Source organism: Antechinus flavipes, chromosome 2, assembly GCF_016432865.1.
Source record: "Antechinus flavipes isolate AdamAnt ecotype Samford, QLD, Australia chromosome 2, AdamAnt_v2, whole genome shotgun sequence".
In the NCBI taxonomy this organism is placed as follows: domain Eukaryota; kingdom Metazoa; phylum Chordata; class Mammalia; order Dasyuromorphia; family Dasyuridae; genus Antechinus; species Antechinus flavipes.
The window spans coordinates 225,743,238-225,767,858 of NC_067399.1; the positions used below are offsets into that span (position 1 = coordinate 225,743,238).

Here is a 24,621-nt window from a genome sequence, read left to right on the forward strand (position 1 = left end):
TCAAGAATCTCTGCCAAGATGACCCTGAACAACTAATTCTATATGACAGAGTAGAATGTTAACTCTAAATTGTATTTTTGTGACATTTTTCTTGTTTTCCTGTGAATCTTAATTAAAAATGTCTTGTATTTAAAAAAACAAAAAACAAAAACAAACAGAGTTCTGGAGCTGGAAGGACCTGACTTCAAATTTGACCTTTTGCAAGCCATTTAACTCTGATTGTCTCTGGGGAAAAGAACAAAACAAAACCTAATGCATCTAGGGGGTTAAAGGAGTTCTACTAGTCAGGATATTTCTCTTTCAAGAACAATGCTTGAATTTAGATCTGTGTTAAATTAATTTTTTAAACTGTCGCAGATTTGTACCTTAAAGATAGATTATAGAATTCATCTTTCTTAACCAATGCTGGCTCTGTGATTCTGGAAAATTCACTTAACTTTTCAGTACCCCAAGTCAACTTTCTGAGATTTTAAGTACTGTCTTTCAAATTGGTCAAGGAAGTTACTCACTGGAGCCAGCTTGCTCCAGAACCAATTATTACAGTGTCCAATTTGAGTATTTATGAAGTGGGTTGTGGTCCCTTTAAGATCCTTTCAGATTGATTTGTGATTCAGATTACTTCCAGCCCCTCCTGGCTGATGCATTATCAATTCAAGAAACTGGGATCTTTGATTCACAAATCCTGGTCAAAAGCATCCCTTTGAATTCTAATAGGAGATCTGGGCTTGTCCCAGGCCCATGGGATCTGAGTCAACTTGGGACTCCACCCACGGGCCCCTTTAGCTAAATCTCCTATTATAAAAGAGCCAAACTAAAACCCTCTCTTTACAGAGGGGCCAAACATGCCAACTATGCCATGCTTGGCATCCCAAGGAGCTTCTGTCCACTGGAATTCTGTTTCCAGTGTCATCTTCTCTTTACTCTCACCTGTTCCCTTAACTAGACTTTAATCTTACTTCCAATCCCCATAATAAACCTCTTTTATCAATCTAGGTTTTTGGGTCTGTAAATTCCTTTACAGAGAACTTCTGCACCGCCATAAAGGAAATCCTCAGAACTCCCTACCCTTGTGCTACCACTAGACCTCATTTAACTCCCTGACCACCAGTAACCCTAATTTCATTTGGATACCCCAAATCTAAACCTCATCACTTATACCTGGGGAAAAAAGGGAAATTACAAATCTGGGCTTGGCTGTCATTTTATTTACTGTTTTGACTCAAGAAACTGATAGAAAAAAATGTTAATGATGCAGATTAAATTCAAGTGTGTGCTCATTTTTTTTTTTTTTCTGGAGAGGTGTATTTTTACTGAAATCTCAAATCTAGTCCACCTGATGAGAGTAAAACTACTTGAGACAGCCCTGTAAAGTTATGTAAAATCTCCAAGAAAAAATTATACAAACTCAAATGGTCTCATATCCTATGGAGACAGGAAGATGAGTCTTCAGAAAATGTCTCTTTTCATATATAAACTCAAATGGTCTTGTATACAGAATGTCAATTCTTAGATTCCTGTATAAAATAGGTCTTCAGAAAATGTCTCTTTGCAAATTACTTCTCTCTTGAGAATGATATTGCCTAACAAGATTAGAAGGGAAGCAACAAACTGGGAAAACATCTTCACAGTTAAAGGTTCTGATAAAGGCCTCATTTCCAAAATATATAGAGAAATGACTCTAATTTATAAGAAATCAAGCCATTCTCCAATTGATAAATGGTCAAAGGATATGAACAGACAATTTTCAGATGATGAAATTGAAACTATTACCACTACACACCTGTCATATTGGCTAAGATGACAGGAAAAAATAATGATGAATGTTGGAGGGGATGTGGGAAAACTGGGACACTGATGCGTTGGTAGAGTTGTGAACGAATCCAACCATTCTGGAGAGCAATTTGGAATTATGCCCAAAAAGTTATCAAACTGTGCATACCCTTTGATCCAGCAGTGTTTCTATTGGGCTTATATCCCAAAGAGATACTAAAGAAGGGAAAGGGACCTGTATGTGCCAAAATGTTTGTGGCAGCCCTGTTTGTAGTGGCTAGAAGCTGGAAAATGAATGGATGCCCACCAATTGGAGAATGGCTGGGTAAATTGTGGTATATGAATGTTATGGAATATTATTGTTCTGTAAGGAATGACCAGCAGGATGAATACAGAGAGGACTGGCGAGACTTACATGAACTGATGCTAAGTGAAATGAGCAGAACCAGGAGATCATTATACACTTCGACAACGAGGATATATTCTGATGGAAGTGGATTTCTTTGACAAAGAGACCTGACTCCGTTTCAATTGATAAATGATGGACAGAAGCAGCTACACCCAAAGAAAGAACACTGGGAAACAAATGTGAACTATTTGCATTTTTGTTTTTCTTCCCGGGTTATTTATACCTTCTGAATCCAATTCTCCCTGTGCAACAAGAGAACTGTTCGGTTCTGCAAACATATATTATATCTAGGATATACTGTAATATATCTAACATATATAGGACTGCTTGCCATCTAGGAGAGGGGAAAAATCGGAACAGAAGTGATTGCAAGGGATAATGTTGTAAAAAAATTACCCTGACATGGATTCTGTCAATATAAAGTTATTATAAAATTTTAAAAAATTAAAAAAAAAAAAAAAAGAGAATGATATTGCCTGCCGAGGAAGTCTTTCTCTTGGTGTCTTTTTAACAATAAAAGCCTTTTTTTTTTTTTAATCACAACCTTTGAGTTATCGAATTTCCTTTGCTGCGAACTCGAGACTTGGAGAACAAGGAAACCCTCACCCATTCCTGCCACACCTCTCCTTCGATACCCTGTCCTCATCACACCTACTTATTGGCAAACATATTCTTAGAATATAAGTTCTTGGATATTAGAGAGTGTTTTCACTCTTTTATCTTTATCTTATATAAATTTCCAAAATAGGCAAGTAAGTGGTCAGTGGGAAGGAAGGGTTTAGTACATAGGATTTAACAAGGAAAGTGCCTCTTATCACAAATGTCTATAGCCAAATGTACAGGTATAGACTATCGTAACTACTTTAACACAGTGTCCATCATATAATGGGTGTTTAACAAATATTGAATTGAGTTAAATTGAATTGAATATAGCTCTTCTAAGACCTCCAAGGAAGCTGGGTCAGACCTCTTAATTTGGATCCATGGGTTTCAGATGGTAATAGTAGGGAGCTCACTCCCTTCCCCCATCCATTTGATTGGATACATTTGTGGTGTATGGCACTTCCCTTTCTAAGCCCCATCCCCTTTCCTTCCATTCTTTTAGCCTATTGATGCATTGACCATGGGCTGGTGGAAATTTTCATAAAACAACTAACTGGAGAAATCTTCTTAGCTATTCCATTGCTAATCTGTCCCATTACTAACCTGATGGCTGGCCTGCTGCTTCTGGCCATGAATTTTCACCTGTTGAGCCACATAGCTGTCAAAGCATCTCAAACTGTGAGTATCACTGAGAGTTTGTAGGGTTTGGGTAGTTAAAGGATGAAAAAAAGGTTACCAGAGAAGAAATAATATGTAAGTAGAGATTAGAGATTTGTTGTAGGATTTCCTGACATCCTCTTTGTCTGTCTATTTTTATTTGTCTGATGTTTCTATATCTACTGATAAAAAGGTTTGTTCTAAATATAAGATCCTGTCTCCTTTTCTAGTATATTGAGAGAGAAATAAAATATTACATAAGATTTTCACAATTTAGAGCTGGTAGGGACTTAAAGTCTAATCAGTCTACTCACTGATTTTACACATGAGGAAATTGGCCAAGAAAAATGAAATGACTTATCCAATATTTCTCAGCTTAAAGGTGCCAGAACTGGAATATTTAAAATCTGACATATACTATGAATCACTTATACATTTTAGTAAAATGCTTTTTACATTTGTCTAGACTCTACCCCTACATGTCATTAGAAGAGACTTTATATTCTTCAGAATAAATATGGCAAAAGGAAAGAAATACATTGAAAAAGTAGTTGAATCTGAAGGAAAACCACAAGGTCTTCCCTAGCAAGATAATAGGGATTGGAAGGCAAGAAAAGTAGGAAGTATATATAAGGTATATGTAAGGACATTCAGCTAGAGAAATGAAAGAAAGAAGAAAGCTGAGTTTATTAAGCAAAGAAGGGTGTTAATAGTAATTAATCACCTAAAATATATAGTTAGAATTTTAAGGTTTTCAAAATATATATTTCATTTGATCCTCAGAATAACCTCTGAGGTAGGTGTTATTATTGTTCCCCATTTTACAGATTTAGGTGCTGACTTGTCCAGGGTCCTGCCCCTAAGGAGTATATTATGTAAGCTTGGAACTGTAGTCTAGCATTCTCCCTGTTCCTCAAGGGGTTACAGAATCAAAGAGGATGATTTTGTAATTGTTACCTTGCTTCTTTGTTAAAAATGAATATATCTTTAAAAAAAACAGATTGTAAATAATAGAAGTTTATGATAACATACATTTTCTTTGGAGACATACCTATTTATGTATCTGAACATTTATTTTATGGAAGGTTATGAAATACATAAGTATTTATTTTTTTAAATGGAAAGAAGTAATGCAAGAGGGAAAGTAGGCTAGAAGAAATTTACCTTTTAGGGAACATCTCTCCCTCCTTGCTGACCTTTTATAAATGCCTACTATTTCCAGGCACTATGCGTGGTGGTAGGATTACAGAGATAAAGTGCAACAGTCCCTATCCTCCAGGAGTTTCTGTTCTATCTTATAGGCAGATCTTAGCAGTACCAGACCAGTCACTCCCTCTAGCTTCTAGAATCTAGCTGCTTCCCTGAGAGGCCCAAACTCCAGGAATTTAATCAGGTAAAACCAACCCAGAAATATGTAAATATAGGAAGAGACTAAACAAAATATGTGGACTTTGAGTTTGCATAATCCTTTCCAATCAAAGCTTGGCCTTGCCACAAATAATCTTGTCTTCTACTTGGCAACCATCTCCAGGCCAAGAAAGGAGACTAGAAAAGTAACAGAAAGAAGAAAATTTGAAGGGAATAGCCCTGGAGGAAACTTCAAAAGGGGAAGTTCCTGGGACGGAGCAGGAGGCTGCATATGTTCTTTCCTCTGACGTATGAGAGTTCTTCTCTTTCCTCTATTCTAGGAAACTTGGAGTCTGACAACGGAGGGACAGACCAGGTGGCCCACTTACCAACTGGGGCAAGCAGTTGGTGAGCTGATCACAAGGGGACCTCAGTTTGAGCAAAGAGAGGGAATAGGAGATGGGACCGTGGATAGACACAGAAAGAAATGTCTATCTGGCTGACTGCTAGGGAGAGAAATGAAGCATCAGTTGCTACTGGTGCCAAATCTTTGTAGATGAGTGTAGGAAATAAGAGGGCAGAGATAATTCTCATATAGCCCCCTGCGTTCCATAACCGCCTCTATTCTTCTAGAAACAACTCTCTTTGCTGCTTATGTACAAATGGAAGTGCTAGAAAAGACCTGGACCCCATCCTTCTTTACTAACCTGACTCTTCCCCACTCTCTAAGAGAGCTCATTGCCATCAGTCTCACCACAGGTAAGAAAGAGGTAGGACATTGGTTCGTTACCTGTCATTTCTCAGTGCCTTTGTGGGAAGGGGGTGAAGAGGTGGAGTGGGCAGCTGGCCACTCCACTCCTCAGTCCTCAGGAAGCCCCCTCAGCTAAAGTGTTGGGGACGATCCCCTGGGACAATGAGGCTAGGACTACTTGTTAAGACAGAACAGTAAGTGCTCTTATTTTCTTCAAAGTAAGGATGGGCTTCCCTACTTCCCCATTCCTTTACCTCAATTTTCAGTTCGATTCAGCAAGCAATACTGAAGTTTTTACTATGGGACTGGACCTTGTCTGGGTACTTATAAGAAAGGAGCTTATACTTTAGAAGAGGGTTGGGGGAGGAGGAAGAAGACAAAGTACATTAGAAGCAAATTTCAGAAGCTTGGGAGAAGTAATTACAGTGATAGTGGGTGGGAGCTGAGAGGGAAGAGAGGAATGGATCAGAAAACACCTTGTGTCTTTCTGGTGGTAATGTCTTCCTAGAAGATGGTTCAAACCTAGACCATGCCTTTATCTATGACCCAGGGATCACTCCCACTCCTAGTTATACTATGCAGAGCCATACCTTCAACTACTCTAGTAAGAAGCAGCCAATACTTGTTTGGCTGGGAATGACCCTGTCATTCTGTGACCTGGGTGCTCTGAGTGCTTCACAGAAGCTGGCCCTGGCACATGAATGGGTGATTGGGCTTTGGTTTTCTTGGTCAATTGGCCCATTTCATGTCTTCTACAGTGTGTGCTGCAAGACATGATGGGGGCTTCAGCTGCTTCTGCCTACCTGGGCATGGATGGAATGTCAGCCTCTGCTACCACCACAATCCCTGCCACAGTTCAGATCCTTTCCATTCCTGTAACTGCATCATTTTCCAACATCCAAACACTGGGTACTGCCAGTTGCTGCCACCGGGTGAGGAGGGTCTGGTATTGGTTATGACTAAGTAACTGACCATGAGGAGGATCAATGGTATGGCACTGGGCAGGCCAGTCAAGCCCCCTTCTGTTGGAGGGATGGACCAAGTCAGATCAAAGAATGTAAGCTCCTTGAAGACAGGGTGACTTTCTTTTCTATTTGTATATTTACTTAGCATACAATAATTGCTTAATAAATGCTTATTGACTCACTGATAAGAGTATCTGGCAAAATAACTTTTGCCCTGGAAGCCTCCTTCCTCCTTCCTCTGAATCAGTGTAACTAGCCCATTCTAGTCTCTGACCTGAATCTTTTATCCTCATAAATCCTTTTGATGAGGGTGAACTCTGTAAAAATTGTGTAAAATAATCACTGAATCTAGGTCCCCTTTGAACTGCAAAAGAAGAGAGATTGGGGTGTCCCAGGCTCCAGAGAGTCTAGGAAGAGGCATATTCCAGAGCATTATCATTCAATTGGAAATCTTGGGCAAATCACCCCCCCCCCCAATTGATCTTTCTGGGAAATCTGAGCCCCCATTCAGGCTGAAAAAGCCTTCAAAGTGATTTTCATTCAGTTGGGAGATCGTGGTCTGATAATCAGTTCAAACTGCCCCCAGATTGCTCATAAAATAGGTTTTTGCCAACTTGTTCTTGGCAAATTTCTTCATTAAGAAATCTGCCTGCTATGAGAGTGGGAGCTTCTTAGTGAAAAATAAAACTTCCTTTTTGGAGGTTCTCGATTTCTTTCACTTTTGAACCTATGTCTCCAAGCAGAGGAGATTTCATTCCTACACATCATCACTTTGAAGTTCTTGGACTCTGCAGTAAAAGAAGATTCTAGTCCTTTTAAGGAGACTGGGTCAGAATAGTAGAACTTTACAAATTTCCTAGCAAACACAGATCCTGGACTTGTGGCTCAAATAAAGTCATGAAAAAAAATAGGCAGAAATGAACAGACTGAAGATTCATAGTTCTGTTATCCCACCCACATCTGCTCAAGGGGAGGAAACTTCTGGGTAATAGTTCACCTGCACCCTTATTTCTTATCATTAAAGTCATAGGAGCTTTGTTGAGGCTCTGGAAGCTCTTAGCCACACCCAGTCACACGCAGGAGGAAACTTGTCCAAGAGTTTTATTCAGGCTTGTGCAGGCATCTTTTTTTTTTTTTTTTTTAAACTAGGGACTGTTAAAGCAACAGCAAAAAGGGAAATTTAGCTTTGGGCAAGTCAATCAAATTTCCTTCCCTTGGTGGGAACAGAACAAAATGGTTGGAGTCAAGATCAGAGGCAGTAAGTCAGAACACTCCTTTCCAAGGGAAAAGAGGAGTGGTGAGAAATAGAAACTACAGTGGTTCCAAATCCTGAGCACTCAGCATGGAGTCCACGAGATTGGTTCAGGGCAGGGGAGAGTCAAGGAGAATGATGTGGCTTTCAGTGTCCAGTGTACAACACCTTCCTTCCCTCTTCCTGACTTCATGCTCTTCAGAAAAAACAAAAAAAACCACTTTGATAATTTGGTAGAACCTTGGCTAGGAGTTTCTGGAAAACAAGCTATTGTATCCTAAAAGACAGAGACTGTTGCATTTTTGTTCTTTGTATTTCCAATGCCTAATACAGAAGAGGCACTTACATAAACACTTTGTTGATTGATTGTTGTATGTGCTTCATTTTTAAAAAATATTTATTTTTTATTATTGTAGCTTTTTATTTACAAAACATATGCATGGGTAATTTTTCAGCATTGTCCCTTGCAGAACCTTCTGTTCCAAATTTTCCCCTCCTTCTCCCCATACCCTCCCTAGATGGCAGGTAGACCAATGCATGTTAAATATGTTAAAGAATATGTTAAATACAATATATGTATACATATTTATACAGTTATCTTGCTTTGTGCTTCATTCTTGAAGAGGATCATTACATAGGGGGAGGTGATATAAATAACCCTGAGAGTCTTCCCCTTCTGGATTCATTCATTTATTTAGATTGATTTATTTTTTTTGGGGGGGGGGGACTAGATGAAAGAAGAGATTCTTTGCCCCAATTGCTACCTCCCCTTAATTACTGAATTAGTCAAACTGAGTCCTTAGTCAAACAGACTTGTTGAAGAAGTTGGTTTAAAAAGGTCAAAGTCTTCCATTGTATCCAGGGCCATCTCCAGTCTTCTTGCTTGATTGATGGAGAAACAGCAGCAGAAGTACCAGATTTATTCTGAAAATCTCTTTTTCCTCCCGATTTTCTTCTATTTTGGCTTTTTTACTAGTCCCTGGGAAGCTGAATCTGGATTCATCACTACCTAGTCCTGGCAGCACCCTGACCTTGGCCATGCTCCTTAGCCACCAGGCTACTCATCTGAACTGGTACCTGCAGCCAGTGGAGAACCCAACCCCAGTGACACTACGATCTGGAACTCAGGTGTCCCTTAGTGCCGAGAAGGACCGGGCTTTCCTCACCATCACCAATGTCTCCCAGGATTGGGCAGGTAGCTTCCTCCTTTTCTTCCTATTACTTTGCTTCCTTGTCCTGATTGTTGGGCCAGGAGGTTTGAAAGCAAAGCGGGAAGGTAAGAAGTATATGTAAAAACATGGAGAATATTATTACATGGGGATTGTGGGATCTCCCACTGTTTCACCTTAGGATAAAGCAAGAAAAAGGGAGCTGTAATTGGAGCAAGAAAGCTTCCTGTTATTTGATAGTGAGATTTGTTAATAATGTGAAAGAAATTCAGGGAAGCTCATGGGAGAATAGTGAGGGGGCAGGGAAAGAAGGGAGAAACCTGGACCTATAACCCAACGGCTTGGGTTCTAGTCATTGTGATCCAGGGGAATTCCAACCCTGCTAGTTGCTAGCTGTATGATCTTGGACAAGTCATTTCACTTCCTCCTCTATAAACTGAGGTTTGGGAATTAGATGACCTCTGAGGTTCTTTCCAGCTCTAAATCCTTATGGCAAGAGGGCTGCAAGATGCAGTGGAAGGTCTGCCGGAGCTGGAGTCAGAGGGCCTGGGGATGGATCATATCTCTGCCACTCATTACCTGTAACTTGGGCAAGTTGCTTTATGTGTCCTGGGGCTGTTTCCTCATCTATAAAGTGTTGTGGGGAGTGGGATTGGTGGTACACTAAATGACCTCTAGGTTCTTTCCAGCTCTGAATCAATGACCTTGGGATCCTAATTCCAGGTCTATCACTATATGACTATGAACAAATCCTTAATTTCTGAGCTTTAGTTTCTTGTTGTGGAATAAGTATAATAATTTTTGCATTGCCCTTCATAGGATTTCGTGGATGTTTATGTTTATTCCTGCCCATATAAATCCTTCCTTGAAACACAGTTAAGCCAAACCAATTGCGGCCACTAAGTGGCGCCATAGTACAGTACTGGGTCTAGAGTTGGGAAGACATTTTCCAGAGTTCAAACCCAGCCTCAGATACTTACTAGCTCTGTAACTCTGGGCAAGTTATTTAACCCTGTTTGCCTCAGTTTTCCCATCTGTAAAATGAGCTGGAGAAGGAAATGGCAGAACAACTCCAATATCTTTGCCAAGACCCGTGGGGTCATAAAGAGTAGGACACAACTGAAAAAAATGACTGAACAATAATAGCAGGCAAATTTGTTATCCTTTCCCCAGGCCAGGTTCCCATGTTCTGGGACAGCAATAGCATCCCGCAGTAGCAGAATAGGGTTAAAAGGGTTGGGGAGAGGGAGGGAGGAGTTCTAAGCTACCAGATTCTGTGCTACAAACCAGCATGGCCAGCAGGAGTTCGGGGAAGGATGTGGAAATCGTGGGTGCCCACAGGCCGGTACGTGTGCCCACAGGCCGGTACGTGTGCCGCTTTGTGTCCCGGGGTTTCCAGTGGGAGCTGCATCAAGTGGTGAAAGTGCCCCTGCAGGCCGATGATGTGCTGGGACACCCGAGGCAGCTTTCTATTTCCTGCAATGCCTTCTCTGCTTTCCAGTTGAGATGCTGCATCCCCAGCACGGATCTGAACTACACTGCTTCCTGGAGCCCTCAGAACCTATCTAATACCACAGGTGTGAGGGGCTGCGGGGCTGCTGGGGGACTGTAGTCTCCTCTCTAACTCTCACTGTTTCTATATAGGGTGCTCTAAAAAACACATTGGTAGTCATGCTCAGCTTGAGGAAGCTGATGGAGATGGGGAGAAAAAGGTCAGAGTTTGACCCTTTTCATCTTTTGGGACCCTGATGACAAGTATTTGCTGACTTTTCCTTGATAATTTGGAAGGTTCATTGAAAATTCTATTAAATATTTTCCTTTGTAATAATGAAAATGAACCAAGCAAAATTGACCAATGTCTCTCCATATCTGACACTTGGGTAGCCCTGATAACCTGCCCTCTGGATTCAGTATTACTCATCGCATTTATGCCGAGTTAAGTGTCTTTTATATTCTTTTCATTTCTTCTACTGTGACGTTGTGTGTGTATACATACACACCACATGTATGCACATATATGCACATGTGTATATATACCTAGACACATACAGAGTGTTTTTCTGGTTCTGCTTACCAGACTCTGTACAAGTCCATACAAGACGTCTTTTGTTTCACTATCAATTGAAACTCCTTATCTCCATTACTTATTACACATACTATTCCATCTCATCTTTATATCACAGTTTGCTCAATCATCCCCCAAATGATAGAAACACCCTTTGTTACCATTCTTCTTTGTTTCCCACTGTAAAAAAGTCTGCTGTGAAAAGTTTCATTGCTATAGGACATTTTAAAAAATCATTGAATTCCGTGGGGGTACATGCCCACTGGTAAGATTGTTGGATCAAAGGATATGAAGAATTCTGTGACTTTTCTCACATAATTCCAAATTGTTTTCCAGAATGATTGTATCAGTTCATAAGTCCATCAGCTTTCTTACTTCTATCTGCATATCCTTAGCTTCTCCCTACTTCACAGATATATAGGGAGGTGCCGTGGCATAATGGGAAAAGAGATTGCTGGACTTGCACTTGGATTCAAAATTAACAAGATCCATTATTATTCTGTGACATTGGACAAATCACTTCTATCAGATGAATTTTCTTCATCTGTAAAATGAAGATATTGGACTACATGGATTGTACTATTTCTTTTAGCTCTAAGCTTATGATTCCACCAATATCCAAGGACAACCGGCATTCATGCCAGGTGATGAAATTCTAGTGACAGAATTCCTTTCTCTTCCTCTTTTCCAGAACTTTTGTCCAGGACCTCTGGAACACGGTGTCTCACTCTGGCTGTGCCAAGATGCCCTGAGAATGATACCAAGTACACTTGTAAACTGCAGAGCCCGGGACTGGACCCTGTGAGCATCCCTGTAACCATCTCCATTATCCAGGGTAGGGAAACCTCGCCCAGACTCTCGCTGGTCCCTCTCTTTGTTACTGTGATGCAGAGTAGGCAGACTTGTCTAAATCTGTCCCACTTCCTTAGTGCCTGATGAATAGTGACCTCTGCTTGCAAGGGTTATAGGTCTTCCTTATGCCCAAAAAGATCGAGAAATGCGCTGTATCCCAGAGCAGAGACAGACTTAAAACTGCTCTAGAATGCTCCCTGTTCAGGTGGACAGGATTCAGACTTAGACCACAAAGAGCGAGCTCCTGTACAATCCCTGAGTGTACTGTGTTTATCCCTTCAGATGGAGATACTACTTGCCCCCAGGATTCTTTGGGGGGTAATTGGAATGCCACTAAAGCTGGACTTGTGGCCCGGATCCCATGTCCCGAGAACAGGACCGGAGTGCTTGAAAGGCGCTGTGGGGCCAGAGGCAGCTGGGGACCCATCAGCAGCAGCTGTACCGATGTGAGGCTAGTGGCCATGTTGCGTTCAGCCCAGGTGAAGCTTTTGAAGCACTTTTTATGGAGCAGAACTTTCGTCCTAAGCCCGATTCACCCCCTGAGTCAGGATGTGTGGGACTGTGAAGGGTGGAGAGGCAGGGAACCTAGCCGGCTTGTTTCAGAGGCCGTGTCCCAAGGCCCTGGCCCAGTGCTTTCTCTCCCTTCCCCTTTCTTTCTGATGCAGCTGTTGTTGGCAGGCCAGGGAAAGCCCGGAAGGAAGGTGCCGCAGCTCATGGCACAGCTGCGGGAGCAGGTAGCAGTTGTGAGTTCCCCTTCGGACTTAATAGCGCTGTTGGGTACTGTGAAGATCTGGCCCAAGTGGTGACCCGGTCCAGGACAGCACTTTACCGCCAGACCCTGGAGGTGAGCACACTCTCCGGAGTCACAGGTCTCAGGGACAACAGGTGGGAGAAATGCTGAAGCATTTTGGATTTTTTTTGGCCTCTTCCTGGGAATCTCTGCCCTGTTAGGCAAGCTCTTGGGCTTGTGGATACTAGTTCTTCCTAATCCCTGTTTACCTTCTGGCTTGTCCATTCCTTGCAACACTCCTGCAAAAGTGCCTCGAGCTTGGGAGGGGACCTGGTGTTCTGGAGAGGAAGGGCTGGTGGAAAGCTAGGAGGGCTCAGATCTCTGCCATGTGTTCATTTTCATATACAGACACATGGACACGGACCCTAACAGACACTAAATGCAGATAGCAAATTTATTCACCATTGTACATGTATATACAATTCAAGCCTACAAACGAACATGCATAAATCCTCATTTAAAAGGCTGGGAATTGTCCAGCTGATCCTGTATACCCGTGGCACACGCACCCATGGCACCACAGAAGACAGACTCTATGAAATATGCAACCTAACACAAATAAATGCAAATAGATCACACGTGATACCCGGACACGCTTCCCCCAATTTATGCACATTTATGCCAGTGTTGACCCCTATCGCTGATTACTATGCCACCGACACTAGGCTATATCAGAGGGAAAGGGTGGAAGAGAGACCCGTGTAAGGTGGCACAAGGGATGCCACACAGTGGGCTGTCTAGCCAGTGGAGTAGACTCTGTAGCCAGTGGGTGTCTATAAATACGGTGGGCAGTTGACTAGAGAGCTGACTTCCTTTACACATGAGCCCTCCTTTCCCACTTTTGATTTTCTCTGGGGAGAGGGAACCAAGCAATTACCTGTGCTCCTGGCTGAGCCCATGGGCTCTCTCCCACTAGAGCTAATCTCTGTCTTGGGTGGCTGCAGGATTTTCTGGTGGCCACAAATGACCTCTTGGAGTTGGATCCCAGTTCTCTTTGGGCCCCAGCCCAGGCCCAGGCGCCCTCAATGAGTTCAGCAGTCCTGCAGGCGGTGGAGAGCCTGGGTGGAAGCCTGTGCTCCAAAGACCACCCCTTCCACCTTACCTTGCCCAATGTGCAGCTGCAGACCCACCTTCTTGGACCCATGACCCCCAAGGACTACAGTGTCTCCTTCTCCACCCATCCTCCTCTCAGAGCAAAGATCCCCCGCCACGCGCTGGCCCAGCTGGCCTGGGAGACGGGCCACATCAGCATCACCAGCGTGGTGCTGCATAAACTGGGCCGCATCTTGCCCAGGAACTATGGGCAAGGCGTGCCGGATTTGCTCTACGCCCCTCCTGACTTGGTTCTCTCCAACTCCATCAAAGATGGCAATCAGACTGTAACCAAGGTGGAAATCATCATGGACTTTGGGGGCACGAAGGGCACTCCGACGTGCGTCTTCTGGGACCACAGCCTCTTCCAGGGCGCGGGCGCCTGGTCCGGGGAGGGCTGCGAGGCCGGAGCAGGGGAGCCCGGCAGCACCACTCGGTGCGTCTGCGTGCACCTCACCTCCTTCTCCGTGCTCATGTCTCCCCGTTCTGTCCCAGACAGCCCGACTTTGACCCTGCTGAGCCACGTGGGTTTGGGGGCCTCCATAGTGGCCCTGTTGTTATGCCTGGGAACGTACAGAGTCGTGTGGAGGGCCGTTGTCAGAAATAAGATCTCTTACTTCCGCCACGTGGCCTTGCTCAATGTCGTTCTCTGCCTGCTTGCTGCGGACACCTGCTTTCTCGGGACATCACTGCTGTCCCTGGGCCCCCCCAGCCCACTCTGCCCGGCTGTCACCTTCCTCTGCCACTTTTTCTACTTAGCTGCCTTCTTCTGGATGCTAGCGCAGGCTCTGGTGCTGGCTCACCAGCTCCTCTTCGTCTTTCACCAGCTGTCCAAACACCGCGTCCTGCCCATCATGTTCACCTTGGGCTACCTGTGCCCCCTGGGATTTGCAGGTGCCACGCTGGGCCTCTACCTCCCTCGGGGACAGTATTTACGGGACGACGCGTGCTGGTTGGACGGGAAGGGTGGAGCGCTCTATACTTTTGTGGGGCCGGTTTTAGCCATCGTAGGCGTGAACGGGTCGGTGCTGGCCATGGCTGTGGTGAAACTGCTGAGGCCCTCGTTGTCGGAGGGGCCCCAGACTGAGAGGCGGCAGGCCCTTCTAGGGGTGATCAAGGCACTCTTCATCCTTATGCCCATCTTCGGCCTGACCTGGGTACTGGGCTTGGCCACTCTGATGGATGGAGGCAACAAGATCCCTCACTACCTGTTCACAGTTCTTAATACTTCCCAGGTAAGTGAAAAAGTCCTGGTTATCCTTATTGCCCTTGACTATCTGGCAGTGATACTTACCTAGTTAATAGCAGCCACTTTAAAGAAATCAACAACAAACACATTATTTGTTTATTCTTTAGGAAGCAGTATTTTTCCAATTACACATAGTTTTCAATATTAATTTTTTGGTAAGATTTTGAGTTTCAATTTTTTTCCCTCCCTTTCTCCTAACTCTTAACTCAAGACAGCAAGCAGTTTGATATAGCTTGTACATATATAATCATGTAAATATATTTCTACATTAGTCAGGTTGTGAAAGAAGAAACAGAACAAAAGGGAAAAGGCACCTCCCCTTCAAAAAAGTGAAAATAGTATGGTTTGATCTGCATTCAAACTCCAAAGTTCTTTCTCTGAAAGTGGATAGTATTTGCCGAGTCTTTTGGAATTGTCTTGGATCATTGTATTGCTGAGAAGAGAATATAGTAAAACAATACTAGTATTGTAGTACAATAGCTATAAGAGCTATTGTAGTTAACAACCCATTTGCTAATCAGCTTCCTTGCTTCAGTCTTAACCCTTCCTCCTCGCCTTTCCTTCTTCCCTACTTTCCCCTACCTGCTAAAATTCCCAAGAACTCCAAGTTTTGAGGTTCTAGTTTTCAGGACCACTGATGTGGCATTCCTTGAGATATTCCCCTCTAGGGACTTTGACATAAGGGCAGAGTCTTGAGAACCATTATCAAGTTTCTGTTCCCAGACTTTTTGTAGTCAAGGTTGGTTCTTTCCCTCCTTTGAATCACTTTCTCTAGTTGCAAAAGAGCAAAAATAATAATCCTCTTCCCCCGGGATGTTGAGGGATAAATGAGACAGTGATTAATATTTGCAGTAGCATATACATGAGCATTTACTCCCAGATACCAAAGACCACCACTTCTGGATCCCTAAAACTGTCACTCAAATTCTTTTGATAGATCTTATAAAAATATACCTTGACTAAAGATTTACTCCAATGGCTCATGGTGGGGTGATTTATAGGATAATTTGTTATAGGATCATAGAGCTAAAGCTGTAGGGGGATTCAGGCCATCTTGCCCAACCCCTTTCATTTTACAGATGAGAAGACTAAGACTCAATTAGATGATTTACCCAAGATCACATGGATAATAAACATGTGAGGGTCATCCTAGGCTCAATGGCAGAGCTCAAGCTGGAAAGGCTTCCAATACATACATTCCTGGAGACAGACTGCCATCTGAAGATGAGCTTAACTAAATCACAACAAGTGCGTCACCGGGTGATAAATTATTTTGGTCCCAACAACTCATGAATAAGTGTGGAGGGATTGTCATCTGCATTGCTGGAGAGCATGTCCATCCCCACAGATCTCTTGTCAAGTACTGAAGAAAGTACATGACTCTAACAATACTCAAAATCAAGACTATTTAAGTGAAATTTCCTGTAATTTCCTCTACATGACATAAACTAGACAAATACTCTCGGGGAGAAATCTTAAGACTTGATTGAAGCAGGCAGGAGAGGTTAGATGTAGGGAATAACTAGAGAAAGACAAAATGTCAGCTTTCCAATCAATCACAGTGACAAGAGAAGTAAAAAGGTGCAGGAAATGCAATTTTGCTCACCAGATAAGTTCTGTATTCACCTACCAGTGCATTTCTCCATCTCTACTCTCAGGGGATCTTCATCCTCCTCTTCGGCTGTCTCATGGATAAGAAGGTGAGAGTGCTTGCTCGGCTTTCCAAACGGGGCTCTGAGCACCGGACCAGCTCACGCTTTTGTCTCCTTTCCAGGTGCAAGGAGCCTTACTCAAACATCTCTGCTGTATTCTGCCTGCCGTCTCCACTGTCTCCCTGGTGAGTCAGCGGCGTGCCCCTTCCCAACTGAGACAATCCCCAGACAGGCCAGGAGGGGGATTTAGGGCCTGAGCGCTAATTCCATGGGCCGGGATATTTCTTTCAAAACTTTTGCTTTAACATATAAAACACAGGTTTATTTATATAAATAATATTACATATACATATATTGTCTATAACACAGTATAAATATTATATAACATAACATTTAACAAAGTAGTGTACAGAAGCCTCAAAGTCAGGAGGAACTGGGTTCAAATTCAGCCTCAGACACGTCCTAGCTGTTTGATCCTGGGTAAGTCATTAACACTGATTGCCACTCTTGCCAAAAAAAGGGGAAAAAGCCCTGTGGCTTAGTGGAGATCCCGCCGGCCTAGGGCCGGACCTTGAATTCAAGTCTGGCCTCTGAGGAGTAATGGCTGCGAGAGCCTGAGCAAAAAAGGCAGAGAAGGTGCCAGCCTGTGTGGATTGTAAGCTCTCCCTCAGAGTTCCTATACTAGTGAAATCAGCCTATTAAATACTCACCTGACCCTGGGCCAAGTATGGTGGGTGCTACTAGTCTGGACAGGCTCCAGGCCAAGAAGGACCATCCACTGGCCACCGGGGCTTGGCGCTTTGGGTCATACCTTCCAAAAACATCACTCTGGCATGGAAGGATGGGGATCTGCCCAGCGAAAAGGATCCACACTTTCCCCCAAAATCATAACACTTTTAAAAATACATAAGATTCCATTTATCACCCAAAGAATAAGCTGAACTTTAGAGTCAGACTATCTGGGATCCTAATTGGGGCTCTTCTGGGCCTCCCTCCCCCCAGCTATCCCTGGAGGCAAGTAGGTGGTGTGGACACACAAGGGTATATGGGGGGGTTGCAAACTGCAGAACTGGAAAAAATGTAGCTTATTCTGGACGTGCTTGAGAACTAAGGAGCAAAAGAAAAAGAGGGTCAGAGGGGCCCACAGACTGGTCTGTGAGGGGGACAGCTAACAGCAAGCCTCCCTCAGCAATGGGCTCTTTTGTTCCGCACCAGGCCACAAACGCTCTGAGTGACTTGGAAGGCAGCAGCAAATGAAGAACAGAGAATGCTGGGTATGAATTCAGCTTTCTTGGGGACTACACTGGACAGGCACTTCAGAGAGGTGGTCTGGGAAGGGAGGGACGCTGCAGCTTGAGAGAACAACTTTTTCCTGGTGACCCGTTGGACAAGGATAGAACGCTAGAGTGCCTACAACTTTGGTCTTGGAAGAACACAATGGCATCATTTGGCTGGGACACAAACTTCCTCTAAAAATCCTCTTTCATCTACAAAAACCTCATGGGAGGCCCCAAGCAAAATGACCTTTTTTGTTCAGTCATTTCAGTGTGGTGTGCGTCTTCATGACCCTGTTTGGGGTTTCCTAGGCAAAGATACTATCTTATATTTCCTTCTCCAGAGCATTTTATAGATGAGGAAACCGAGGCAAACGGGGTAAAATAATTTGTTCAGGGTCTCACAGCTGGTGAGTGTCCAAAGTCAAGTTTGAATTCAGGAAAATTAAGTCTTCCTGCCTCCAGGCCCAGCACTCCATGCACTGTGCCACCTAGCGGACCTTATAAATGTAATATAAGTCATGTTACTTAGAGTAAGAGTTACCTAAAGCAAAGCAAGGAGGCCTGATGAAGTGAGGTAGGTTTTATATTAATATTTTTTGATGTCCCATATTTTAATGACCTTTCAAGGCAATATCACCTCATCTGAAGCCACTATCTTCATTCAATCAGTCAAGGAACACTTCCTGGTTCTTATTTTTATTGACAAGAGGCAGTAGGAACAGATAAAGAGTTAGCTTAGGATAGTCAGGAGCAATGGGGTTCAAATTCACCCCTGATACAGACAGTGGGAGTAGACAAGTCTCTTAGGTATAATTCTGCAGTCACATGGTGGGAGGAGTTAGTTCATTCAAAGTCCTTTATAACAATGAAAGGACAGGACTGACCCTGATCAATCAGAGATTGATTTTCTACTTTTGTATTACTTTTTATATTTGAAAATACCCCTTTTCTTTCCCCTAATCATTGAGTTTTCCTTTATAACAAAGTTTTTAAGACAAACAAAAAAAGAAGGGGCAACTGAGCGACCTGAGTTTAAATCCAGACTCAGATATGTACTAGCTGGATGACCTTGGGCAAGTCACTTAACCCCATTTGCCTCGGTTTCCTCATCTGTAAAATGAGCTGGAGAAGGAAATGGCAAGCCATTCCAGTACCTTGGCCAAGAAAACCCCAAATGTAGAGTTGCACACAATTGAAAACGACTAAACAACACAAGAGAAAGAAAAACAAAATACAAAATGGTTCAGCAATAGCATCTGATAGTACATACAGTATTTCATAACCTTAAGCCTCCATCTGTTCAGAGAGTGGAGGTTCATTTGCCCCGCGTCAAGCTACCAACAATAATTTATTTAATGTTTACAGTGTCAGGCTTTATACTAGACAAAACTAAATAGCCCCTGTTCTCAAGATTCTTACCTTCACCTGGGAAACAGGGTATCCACAGAAAAGTAAACACATAAAAAGGGGTAGAGGCACTAATTCCCAGAGAATCAAATGACTCCCTGCAAGATATGGCATTTGAACCAAGTTTCACAAAAATCCAATTCTGATTCTACTCTTTATCCTCTTAATTAATGGAATTAATTAATTAGTTAATGGAAATCCTCCAATTCAATTAGCCATCTTCAGCTTTCCAGCTTTTATTAGAATTTCATACATTGATATCCCTAAAGCCTTAGTAAACAGGTCTTCCCTGCTATAAAACTTAACCTAAAGACCTAAAAGACCTTTAAAAAAAAAAAAAGACTTAAAGACCTAAAAATCCAAAAACATTTAGTCAAGCTGCTACTGCTTATTTTAGCTGATGCAACTATCGGGATATGGTATGTGTAAATTATTAGCTTCAATATTTCCCTCAAATAGCTAATGAACTGATTTTTCTTTTTCCTATTCCAGTTTTGAAGAGATCTGGGATGATGTAGATTCTGTTCTCACACACACTTCTGGGACATGTAGCAAGACTTGATTTACTGTTTCTTTTTGCCATTCCAAAAAAATGAACAATGACTTCAAGTTTGCCTTTAGACCTCTTTTTAAAAATTGAAGTTTTACAATTGTTTTATGTATTAAATATATACAAATTGAAGAACAGAAGCCAATTCAAGAAATTTTATAAGCATAGCTTATAATTGTAGGAGGTATGAAGAGTGACTATTTTAGACCATTAAAAGAAAGTTGGATCCCAATGTAGGACTGGGATAACTTTTTTTAAAAAGTTTTGATGGATTTTGTTTTTACATCAATGACTTTTTTTCCCTCTTATCCCCCCAGTTTGAAACCCACAAGTATATTAATAGACTTATATATGACTGACATGATATGTAACCAGTGCAATTCGTTCCAGCAAAATCACAATTTTTATTTAATTTATTATTTATCTTCCATTGTGTATCCTGATTGATAAAAGGCACTCTGAGAGTATATACATTTTCCCTTAGGGACTTACATTTTTTAAAAAGTTCCCATGGATTCTCAGATATAAAGGAACCATAACCCATGAAGTGCATAAGAAATATGGATTTCAAAAAATTAAAAACCAATTTTCTGGAAGAAGTATTTTGTAGAATGAGATATGTGGAAAAGGGGCAATGTTAGGGGTTGAAAGGCGGGGAGGAGGAGAGAAGATAATCCAGAATGCTCTTGCCCTTCTTTCATATAAATCATTTTATTGTTAAGGGAAATATTTCTCCCCCTCCCCCCAGCCCCAAGGGAACTTATAACTTTTAATGCTCTGCTGAAAATCTTCAGAAATGGGGCCCCAGAAATATTTAAACATGGATTAAAACATCTTGGAAATGGAGAGCCCCATCTTACATACCTCTCTGTTCCTATCTAACAATCAAATTAACAATCAGCCTCACCACTTTCAACCCTCGGTTTGGAAGCAACAGGCAAATAATAGATTTATATTGTGTCTGATTGGATGTATATGCTCCTATTCTTTTCCTCCAATAATCACATGTATCCAGTGCAAACCTTTCCAGAAAAAACACTTTTCTACTTATTTTCTGTATCTAAAATTCCATATAGTCCAATAGTTTTATCAAAGGCATCTGGCCCCTACACCAAGGCTTTTGTTCACTTTTGATTTCACAGCTTATATAATTAATTCAAAGAGTAATAAAATCTTTTAGAGGTTTTTATAAATGTAGGTTTCTGAAATCGTAAATAATGAGACTAGCCCTATGAATTCTAAAAAACATTTATCGGAGGTTTGAAAAGCTAGAGTAAAACAAATAAACTAACCACCAGAAATTGAAAAATCACTAACTGCTCTTGTAGAGGTAATAAACTACAGCAGAGATGTCAAACACAGCAGCCATATTTAAAATGTAATAGGGAAATATTTAATAAATAAAAATTCAATAGAACACAGATAACATTAACATGCGGCTTAAGTTAATATGTTGTCAACAGGGATGAAAGTAGTTTTGTGGCCCACATTTTATTTGAGTTTGACAATCATGTTTTTTATAACAATGTTATTAACCTAATACTATTTGCAAGGTTCTATAAGGTGGATGCTGTCATATCTAAAGTTAATTATCTCTTAAGCAGTCCTCAGCTGACCAATTGTCATATAAACCAAAGGTCTCTGGTCAGGAATGTGCTGATAAATGTTTAAAAACCAGCTCTCCAGAAAGAGAAATATGCCCCAAATACATTTTAAATATTTTCTCTATCACTTTTAAGTCGAGACAATAAAAAGAACAGTAAATCAAACCCTGAGTTCCAAAGGGTAAATGCTCAACTTGAAAATTTAACTGTCAGTGGTGAGCTGGTTGGCGCTGGCTCAGCACACCACTGCCTCTGCCTGAGTGTTCTCATGAAGTCATTCAGGGCTAAGGCTGTGGCAATACTTGATTGGTCATTTTAAACACTGTGTTTAAGCGTGTGTTCTCATAGTTCAAACTATGCTTGTAGGAGGAGCAGCAGAGTGGGGCTGGGCAGGGAGGCTGAGAGAATTCCCAATGTTAAACATCATGGACAATCAAGAAGGAAAACGCCTGGTTAGAATTCCCTCACTGGCTAAAACGAGTATTTGAATGCTAAATACAGCAGCAGCACAATGAGTAAATATGTGTCGAATACCACAAGATGGCTTAATGTATTTATTTAACACAGTTACAAAGTGATAAAAGTTATTGACAGTAATTTTATAATAAGAGATTTTGGAATTTTTGCCTAGGGAAAATTGCTATTTTACTTAAAAACTTAAAAAGTTTCCAGAAGAAATTAATCCTTGGCTATAAAAGTTAATTTGCAACATAACATTTGACATTTTACTATAAACACTAGAGTGATGTTCTATTTAAATTCTCTTTTCCCCCCAAAACCCCACCCCCAACAATGGTTCACTTCTTTTCATATGTGAGTTGTTGTTTTTTAATTTATGTCTTCAGAAGTTTTCTTCTTTCATCTCCTTTCAGGTCTTCTTCCCTTCCTACCAAAAACATTTTGATTTTTGTCTGGCTCTAAGATTTCATTGGTGTGGGAACTAATTCCCTCTGCTGATACAGACTAACAACTCACCTGTTGTCTAGTCTTACAGTTGCCTAACCTACTGGGAGATGATGTGATTTAAGAGCACAGACAGAGTTGGAAGGGGCCTTGGAGCCCACATAGCCCATACCTCTTCTTTCACATATAAGAAGACTGAAGCGCCAAAAAGGTTGCCAAGGTTACATGGGTTATTAAATAGAAGAGGTTGATGTGTTAAAAGTGTAATAATCAACAGTGGGTCTGAGAAGCCTGGAGCCCACTCTTACTGCCCAAGGAGAAGCATCTAGATGTCACTGTAAAATGCCACCCTTTAGGTGAGATTCAATAGAGAGAATAGGAGGATTCAATAGGAGAAATGTCTGGAGAGAAGCAAATAAAGCTGACAAGACAATCAGGAGATTGAACTATGAGGACTAATCGAAAAGACTAGTGTTTTTTAGTTTGGAAAAGATGACTACTAAGAGGAAGACAAGACTGAAGCTCATAAAATCATGTACAACAAGAATATAAACTCACTAACTTGATTAAGTGATGATGAGAATGAGGGGCCACCCTTTGAACACTGAGTGAACCAAGTTTAGAACAAATAAAAGTACTCTGCCAAATATCTAATTGTGTAAGACAGGTACAATTAATGCTGATAAGTAGCTGAACTTTACCTTGTGAAAAAAAATCTCATAACCAATCTGGGTGAGTTCACTTTTTCTTAGATTAAAAAAAAAAAATAGGCTAGAGGATCTAAGGTACATTGGTTTAAGAGCTTTCCAACATTTTATTAACATTTGACCAAGACATCTCTGTCTTAAAGGCTGAAATTATTTTACTTTAGGTTAAAAATCCATAAACAAACTATTCAGAAGAAACCACTGGCATTTATCCTTCTGATTCTATGCTTGATTCAAATGAACAGGAGTTGCTTATAAGTTAACTAGCGACATGATGATACTTAGCAAGAATTATCCACCCATGCCCCACCACACCCTATAAAAAAAGCATCCAGTCTCTAATACTTCTTATGTTTATTAAGGTGGGCAAATAGGGATGATATTTCCATACCTAAACATTTACTGATGTTTCTCAGTGTAGTTTAGGTTTTACATCATCCTTTCATTATTAAATTAGATTAGGCACTTGGTTTGTATTTTATTTCGAATGTAAGAACCCAAATTTATCTCTATATTATTAGCAAAATAAAGTTCTGAATGAGTAGATTTTGAGAATGTAACACAGATGATTTCAAATCTTAATAATCTGTTCCCCAAAATTACAACCACTCATTTAGTTTCTAATGAAACTGACAAAAAAAATTTAAAAAGAAAAAAGACCTGTTTGGAAGCATTATATTGTTAGGTTAAGAAATCCTTGAAAGAGTTACAAGTCATGATAACTGAATAGCTCAAAACACTCAGGAGGCTTACTTAGGAGCTATTTAACGAAAGCACACAATTATAGATGACTTCATATCAGTGCACTAAAATGGTGTTGTCTGGCATGTGACTCCCACAGATTCTTCAGGGACTTTCTAGTCCTCTTATTTGGGGTAAGCCTCCACAATCATGGCATGGCCCTGAAAAGAAGGAAGAAATATTGTCAAATAATAGTAATAATTGTTATGACCATTATTATCCTTTATATGATCAACAATCACACATTATAAATAGCCAGTATTTTTATAGAACCTCTGTGTTGGGCACTGGGCTAAGCACTTTACAAATATTACTTCATTTGCTCCATACAACAATCTTGGAAGGTAGCTACTATCATCCTCATTTTATAACTAAGGAAACTGAGGTAGGCAGAGATTGCGAAGATTATGGGACTTGTCCAGGGTCAAAAGTGGGATTTGAACTCAGATCTTCCTTATTCTAGCTCTGGTATTCTATCCACTGAGCCACCTGGCTGCCAATGAAGGCTGCGAAGGGAAAAAAGATCTGGCCAATATGCTAAAGAGTGTCTCTTTTTGACTAGCTGCAAACATTTCTCTCTCTCAGGGTGTTTAGGATGACAGTGCATGGAATCTTGCAGTCAATCCAAATGTAGTAGCAGGGTCACCTTCTGGTGACTGTGAGGACCTGAAGTCCCTGCCAATTTTAGAGTTGTGACCCTAGGGCTCTAGAGGACTGACCAAAAATTAGTCACTGAGATTTTTCTGTGGTTTTAAGTAAGCTTCTGCTTAACATTCTCAAGAAAAGAAACCTTGTGGATATTGCAGTAA

At 41.4% G+C, this 24,621-nt stretch overlaps 2 protein-coding genes across 3 annotated transcripts in view; one reads left to right on the forward strand and one right to left on the reverse strand.

Annotated features, from left to right (window-relative positions):
• The first annotated feature begins 7,419 nt into the window (after nucleotides 1-7,419).
• Nucleotides 7,420-23,149, forward strand: ADGRF3 (adhesion G protein-coupled receptor F3). Its single transcript, XM_051973599.1, is given in 10 exon segments — nucleotides 7,420-7,487; nucleotides 8,651-8,949; nucleotides 10,285-10,500; nucleotides 11,680-11,823; nucleotides 12,123-12,626; nucleotides 12,629-12,684; nucleotides 13,575-14,957; nucleotides 16,630-16,808; nucleotides 17,839-17,897; nucleotides 19,800-23,149. Coding segments are annotated over 9 exon segments (2,865 nt in total). The 3' UTR covers nucleotides 17,855-17,897; nucleotides 19,800-23,149.
• A 259-nt stretch (nucleotides 23,150-23,408) lies between these two features.
• Nucleotides 23,409-24,621, reverse strand: part of HADHB (hydroxyacyl-CoA dehydrogenase trifunctional multienzyme complex subunit beta) — a 46,008-nt gene continuing 44,795 nt past the window's right edge. For both annotated transcript variants that reach the window (XM_051976338.1, XM_051976339.1), the window contains exon 16: nucleotides 23,409-23,973. In XM_051976338.1, the coding sequence (XP_051832298.1) occupies nucleotides 23,938-23,973 (36 nt within the window). In that variant the 3' untranslated portion in view covers nucleotides 23,409-23,937. The remainder of the gene's footprint in view (nucleotides 23,974-24,621) is intronic.